We start from the raw sequence: 7,181 nt of genomic DNA on the forward strand, positions 1-7,181 counted from the left end.
AACAGGATTATGGGGAGAACCCAGGCCATTTCCTAAAGCAGCATCTTGGAGGAAAGCTAAGATGGGCCCAGCTCACCACAGATCACAACAGACAAACGAGGTTTGCTCCCCTTGCTCTGAAAGAGGCTCAAGAGGATTCTAAAAGGGCCACACTGAGAAAAGCAGAGGGGTTCTGTGTCCCCAAAACTTAGCTCCTGGAGATCCTAGAAGATGACATTCGTGGGGCAAATACTCTTGACTCTTAGGCAGAACTCAAGATGTGTTTTTCAGACCTGGTCAATTCTAAAGCTGCCACCACTACACTGGGTGGCAAATCAAAAGTTCATGGAAGACAGATTTTTTTTTGAAACCAGAGTTGAGAAGAGACTGACACAGATATCTTGGGTGCCCTTTTAGAAGGTTAGAGCTTGAAATAAGTTAGAGGATTCTCCACCTACCCATTCTCATTTTACAGACAAAGAAACTAAGGCCAGGACTTGCCCAAATCCATACAACTATTAGAAGAACAACCATGAGTAGAATCCAGGTCTTCTGATCTCCAATCTAATGTTAAATAAACAAAAGCAACGTAACATTGAAACGTATAGATAAAAGTTACAACTGTGATTAAATTTTGCATGTTAGGTCTCCAGTGTTCCTACAAATATTACTAATTTTACTAGGAGCTCTGGAGTTTCCCTTGGGGCAAAATGGTCTCTTGGTATTAAAGATTTCTTAGAAAGTTACACTGGGATGCTTATGACTCATGAAAGTGGGAGAGAGGGGATTATAGACACATGAAAACCAAGAAATACAAGCAAGTATTGTCTTAGTAAAGCACGAAACAGCCCAAAGGTGGACTACATACTTCTTATTTGCTTGGTCCAATTAATGGAGTACTAGACAATTTTTCAGTCCGCAAAAGGAGAGACAAGTGAAAGAATCCTTAAAAATAATGAACGTCATAATTTAAAAAACTAGTCGCAAATCATTAATTTCAACCTCTTGGGCTACCAACTTTTACAAGCATGAACACTGATTCGATAAGAGAATATACCTGCTCTCCCAACCTCTGATGACAAGCAGAAGGCAAATATGATGTTGGTAAAAGGATAGTAAGGAATAATCAATAAAATTCTATAAAATAATAAAATAAAATATAAGATTATCCATTATGTAAATTTCATTACATAAAACAAATCTATAAAATACTCTTGGGTTATCTATAAAATGAAAAGGGGCGGGACAGGGCAGGAATCATTTCTAAATCACTAACATTAGTTCAAACCTGCAGCTGACGCCCAAAGTTAACTGATTAACTTTGTTACGAGAAGAGTAACAAAGTTAGAGTTCATCTGCAAATACACCCTCATGGTTACATTTGTGTGGAAGAATACAGAACAAACTGTTGAAGAGCACGTCCCTCCAAGAGAGGCTGAGTCACAGAGGGAGAGGGTGGAGCTGAGGCACCCAAGGCATCCAGTCCAACCTCTTCAGTTTGCAAAGAGGAACCTGAGGCCCACAGAGGTTAATCTGACTTGCAAAGGGTTGGCTAATGCACAACATATGCCACCTCTCTGCCTTATCTTATACCTACAGCAAATGCTGATAATTAATCATTACATTTTCCTCCATTCTCAGCTGCAAGAGCCAGGATCCTTCCAACATATTATTTCTGCAACCCCTCGAACAACTGTTAAGAACTGATGTGTGAGATGGAAGCCATTTTCCAATCCTGGACTTGCATACAGTCATAAAACAACCTCTGACAAAAAAAGAGAGCCATAGCTTACAGAAGTTTGAAATCACAAGACTATCAGTTCTCTGTAGTTCCGGCCTATATTTAAATTATTTCAACGTTACGTTGCTTTCATTTATTTCATGTTATACTTTAGCCTATATTTCGCATTATACATTTGAAATAAAAAATTTTTTAAAGAATGTTTCAGCCCTGTTTCTGGCACAAATAAAAATATTTTAAAGAATGTTTCAGCCCTGTTTCTGTGCCTTTCTGAGTTTATATTTACTCTTTGTTTACAGGAAAAGAGGAAGTAAAAATTGAAATTTTAAAAAAAGTTTCAATCAATCCAGAGCTAGACCTTGTGTGCTGCAGCTGGATTTAAACAATTGTTTATTTCAGAGAAGCATAAATTCAGTTTATTTGGAAAAGTCATTGGTCTAGACCGCATAGATGTCAGCTTTGTGTTTAAGAAAAAGATACTAATATTATCATGCAGAAAGTTTAAAATTTTTACCTGGCTACCTAGACAGAAGACTAGAAGGAAATATATCTAGATGTCAAGAGTAGCCTCTCTGAGTAGAGAGACTTCAGTTGGTTTCAACTGTTTCTCTTTTTGTTCATCTAGCTTTCTGATTTTTCTATAATGATCCTAGTTTATTTGTTAATGACCAAGAAAAAAAATCACCAAGCTACCAACCAACACACACCATTCACCAGGGCAGGGAAGTGGAGAGGCTAACAGGGTAAGTCAGGGGCAAGGCTGGCTGGAGCAGAGGCCTCAAAGCAGCTCCTAACTCTCGCAGAACTGTATCTGGCCCAAAAGCTGGGAGTAATACAGGAGTGTGGCTCACGCAATGGCCTACTGGTAAATAAGAGCAGGCATTCATGAGTCCTGTAGCTGTGCTGCCCTTTCAACTATTAAAAGTATAGCCCTGTGGTTAGAGCCCCACCTATGCAACAGACTGCCAGGGTAGGACATCTTGCTAGATCACTTACTGGGTGTGTGACCTTAAACAAGGCAATTAGCCTCTCTATTCTTGTTTTCTCATCTATAAAATAGGAATTACACTACCACCTACCTCCTAGTGTGGCTGTAAGGATTAAGAGAGATGATTCACAGCAAGAGCCCAGTGTACAATCAGATAAATGTAGGCCATTATTAGGTCTCTGCCATGAAACACCAGTCCTCAAGTGCACTCCTCAAACCATGTGACTGGATCCCAAAACAACTAGAGGACTGTCCAAAGAATAAAGCCTTTCTTTTCTCGTCTTCTCTGCTGAAGGCAAGAGTAGAGCATAGTGTTTGCTGTAATCTCAGTGCTCTAGGGAGTGATGGAGGATGAGGGCAGCCCAATAAAATACGCCAACAGGTCCCAAAGGCCCCACACTGTGGGCTAGAAATCCTGCTTTCAGAGTTATGGGATTTCTAGTTTCTTGCCACTGCCACAGCTGCCAGCCACTGCCTTTGGCAAGGAGATGGGTGACTCAAGTGTTAGCTAGGACTTGGCAAGGGGACACCAAATCAGAAGGCCTCCAGGCAGGGAGCTCCACAAAAAGGCCACCTGCTGAAACAGTTTGTCTACAGAAGCCCTTGAGATGGGAGTGGCATTCCGCTGTCACAAGCAAATTCAGTTAAGAATACTCAGTGAACATGTCAAAGGTTCAACAGAACTTACCATTCTGGCTTCATAACTTTGAAACATTTTTTAGGGATCCAAGCTGAAGATATAACCAAACACTTAAAATCACTGCAGTGCCTTAACTATGTGACATAATGAGCAGTCCCCAAAAGTTCAATAGCAAATCAAATTGCAAAGAGTTTCATGGCTATCTGGAGCCAAAATGCATTACATTTGTATGTAATAGAGTTTTCTTTTCCAAACTTAAAATGAGCTCACTTTGTCAAAAATATAAATAAAGTTCCTGATGTCCATTTGCAGGAAATAATTACATTACTACATTAATTACATAGGTGAGTGTGTTCAGTGCTGCACAGGGTGGCCAACTCATCCTGATTTACCCAGAATTTTCCTGGCTTTAGCACAATATCTTGGGAAAACCCTCAGTCCTTGACAAACCAGGATGGTTGGTCCTCCTACTGCTACAAGAAAAATGATGTGTGTTATGTGAAGAAGAAAACAGGAGATACAATTATAAATGCAGAAGTGCTAAATGCCAAGTTTGTTTGCAGCAATACCTCCCAGTTCCTTCTCATAGGAAAAAAAAAAAAAAGACTGAAAACCACACTTGCCTCTCCCTCCCTTCTCCCTTTCCTTTTACTCTCCCAAAACAGTTAGGAAAGGAGTTTTCCTCATCTGGCACGGTTGAGATGTCAGCCCGGGACTAACTGTTGAAATGGTGACCACCATCACCCAACAAGCTCCTGCACCCAGCTTCAGCAGGACAGGAAATGTCATCTTTCGTTCCTTACATGGGGCACATTTAAAAACAAACCAAGATAACCTGTGATTCAGGTTATCAAGGGCCTCAATCTAAAAATCCAAAGGCATTAGCAAAATTCAAGATTCACAAATAGGGCATTAACCATATGAGGGAGGAGTTAAGAAATGACTGTTACAAACAGCTGAATAGAGAAATAGGTACTCTTCTACAAACTATAAGGCATGGATTCCAAACAGATGGCTCCCAACCCACAACGATGGAGCAAAACTCTTGTAGTAGGAGTTTAAGCAAAGAGTTTTAAGCCTCTAGTGAGGTTAAGAACCAGCTTCTAAGAATTTAGAGTTTCAAATCGAAAGGTAAGACTATCTAAGGCAAGAAAGACCACACACTTCCTGGACCTAAAGCCACACAGAAACCATGGTTGCCCACCGCTCCACCCTACCCCACCTCACCCAGAACATCTCCTCACCCAGCCTTCCTCTGACTTTGCCCCAAGGTAGGCTGGAAAGTTTTAGGTGCTCTTGGATCATAGAACTCCTTCTATTCCTTTCATGTACAAGCAGTGGAACCAAATGAAGGTTTTACAACTCTCTCCATCCCTCCATAGTAATACCAGTTTGTTGGGGGAAGGGTGGGATGTATTCAGAAATATTTTAACAGAAACATCTTTGAAGGTCTTACTCTGATAAGCCCTGAAGAATAACTTCCTTTCTTTCTAAAACCACGTAATATACTTTTCACTAGTATTGATATTGATTTAGAAGAGAATGTCTTCGTGTAATCGTTCAACATATCCGATGACAAGACAGAGGTGTTTTAAACTCTAGCAGAACGCACAAGTGCCTAGAAGACAGGAGACAGGAGCTAGGCTCTGTCCTATAGGCCAGTGGCTGTGGTTCTTGAGGGAGACATGCTTCAATTCTCTAGATCTCAGTTTCTTCATTTAAAAAATGAAGGATTTGAGCTAAGATTGTCTTCAGGGTCCCTTACAACTCAAATTCTACATGAAATTCTTTTTTGTATGTGATAGCAATGCCTATTAGAAGCATTTTTTGTACTTTGTAGTTTTAGGAATAACAGACAAGTACAGTAAGTAACATGTATTGGCATAGAGGACAAGACCAAGGCAGACGAAAACTTGAAGATTTAAAACAAGCAAATGTCTAACAGTTGTCGAAGTATGTGACCAAAAGGTGGGGGAAATTCTAATATCAACTTACAAACACTTTTAAATGCTCTGGAACCAATGGGAACAAGTAGATTCATCACAATTATCAGCTGTTCCTTCTGCTAAACTTAATGACAGTATGAATTTTAATTCTTTGATCCCTCTCCCACAAAAAGTGGGATGCGCTGTAAATATCTAGGGAAAGCTTTGACTCTAAAAGGCAAGAGACCAAATCACTGTAATGATGGACTTCATTTAATTCGCAGGCTGTTCTGACTGGATACCGAGGACAGCAAGGCACCAGATGCAACCCACTAGAGAAGTATGCGATATTTAATATCAAAGACGTGCATGTTTGACCGCATGTGTCAAGGTCAAGGTTGCCTCTTGGACTACCAGGACCCCAAAACAATGTTCATTTCACTATCCATGAATAAACACCAAGAAGAAAAGCAAGATGTTTCTTTTCTTTTTTTTTTTTCCTGGAAGAAGCTGTAAAGAGTTTTTGTCATGCAACTTTGGTTGGGCGCCTGTGAGTGTCAATGTCCTAAGAGCAGCAGAGTCCGCAAAGGTGAAGTATTTTCATTCCACAGACCTGCAGCAAGGACTGTCCACGTATTCGGCAAATAACCCCACCTCTCCAAACCCGGACTCCAGAGATGCTCTGCGTGGTGTCTCGGCAAGGGAAGCAACAAAGCTGATTGACACGGACAGAGGGTAGGTAGCCCACTGCCTGTGAGTGAAGCCCCGGGCAGGATAGACTTCACCTCCTGGGAGAGACCGGCCAGAACCAAGAGCGCTGTCCCCAAGGGTCACCATCGCGCACCACGCACACACGGCCTCTAGGCTATTAAAGAGGAAGTCAGGATGTCACGTCAAACGAATAAAGGCAGCGGACCACACAAGAGCCTCGGTCTGGGCCAGTCTCCGGCTTGTCTTGGGGAAGGGTCCCAGGCTGCGATCTTTTATTCCTCTCCATCCACCGCCCTCCTCCCGGCGGCGCGCACGAGCCGCTCCTCAGCGGGCACCGGCTGGAGAGCCCACGCTGCGCGGCACCCTAGGAGCCCGAGGAGCACCTCGAGCCTCCCCTCCCCCTGCCCGGCCCGCCCCGCGGACAACACACAGCCGCGCACAGCCGTAGCCCAGCGCCCCGGCTGCGCCTGGCGCCCGCCAGCCCCTTCCCCAGCCCGAGCCCGCAGTTCCGACGGCCCAGGGCGGGGACAGCGCCGGGGGAGGAAAGCCGCAGCCGCCGGCTTTCGGAGCAGCCGGCGGCCGCCAACACTCCTCCCCTTCGCCGCGAGTAAACAGCTCGCGGGCGCGCACAGCGCCGCGCCTCCATCCCCCCGCCGGGCTCCGCGCCGCCCCGCGGCCGCGCGTCCCGCCCGCCGGCGCCGCCGCCCCCTACCTGGTCGGTGAGTTTGAGCACTGCCATTCTTCCGCTCCTTCGCGCTCACACGCATACAGGTCCCCCGTCCGCAGATGTCACGCCAGGAGCCGGGGAAGCGGAAGGGATTGCCAGGGGAAGGGTAAAAAATCTGGCTCCCGAATTTGACAGCCCTCCCCCTGCTCCTCCTCCGCCGCCTCCTCCTCCCGCCGAGAGGCTGACACTGGCTAGTGGGGCTTGCAGCGGAGCCCGCCCGCCTTTATACAGGAAGTACCGGCTGCTGCCAGCCCGGCCGCCACTGACATCACCGCGCGCGGCTTGCCTGGGCCGACGCTGCCTCCTGCCGCCCGCAGCCGCGCCTGGCAGCCCGCGCCCGCACCCGCACCCGGCGCGCCGCCGTGGGGCCAGACTGCCGCCTGCTTTCCGCACCTGCTCACTGCGCCGCGAGCCGGGCCCGGGCCCCAGGGCCGCCCCTGCTGCCCTTTGGCCCCAAGGAGTGCACTAAT

General features: G+C 45.6%; 1 protein-coding gene across 4 annotated transcripts in view; it reads right to left on the reverse strand.

Annotated features, from left to right (window-relative positions):
- Window positions 1-6,925, reverse strand: part of ANKRD44 (ankyrin repeat domain 44) — a 277,127-nt gene extending 270,202 nt beyond the window's left edge. For 2 of the 4 annotated variants that reach the window (XM_039844326.1, XM_039844324.1), the window contains exon 1: window positions 6,697-6,925. In XM_039844326.1, coding sequence (XP_039700260.1) covers window positions 6,697-6,723 — 27 coding nt within the window. In that variant the 5' untranslated portion in view covers window positions 6,724-6,925. The remainder of the gene's footprint in view (window positions 1-6,696) is intronic. The other 2 variants (XM_039844328.1, XM_039844327.1) reach the window with 1 other exon arrangement.
- Between the last annotated feature and the right edge of the window lie 256 nt (window positions 6,926-7,181).

The sequence above is a fragment of the Pteropus medius genome, unplaced genomic scaffold, assembly GCF_902729225.1.
Source record: "Pteropus medius unplaced genomic scaffold, Ma_sr-lr_union100, whole genome shotgun sequence".
In the NCBI taxonomy this organism is placed as follows: Eukaryota; Metazoa; Chordata; class Mammalia; order Chiroptera; family Pteropodidae; genus Pteropus; species Pteropus medius.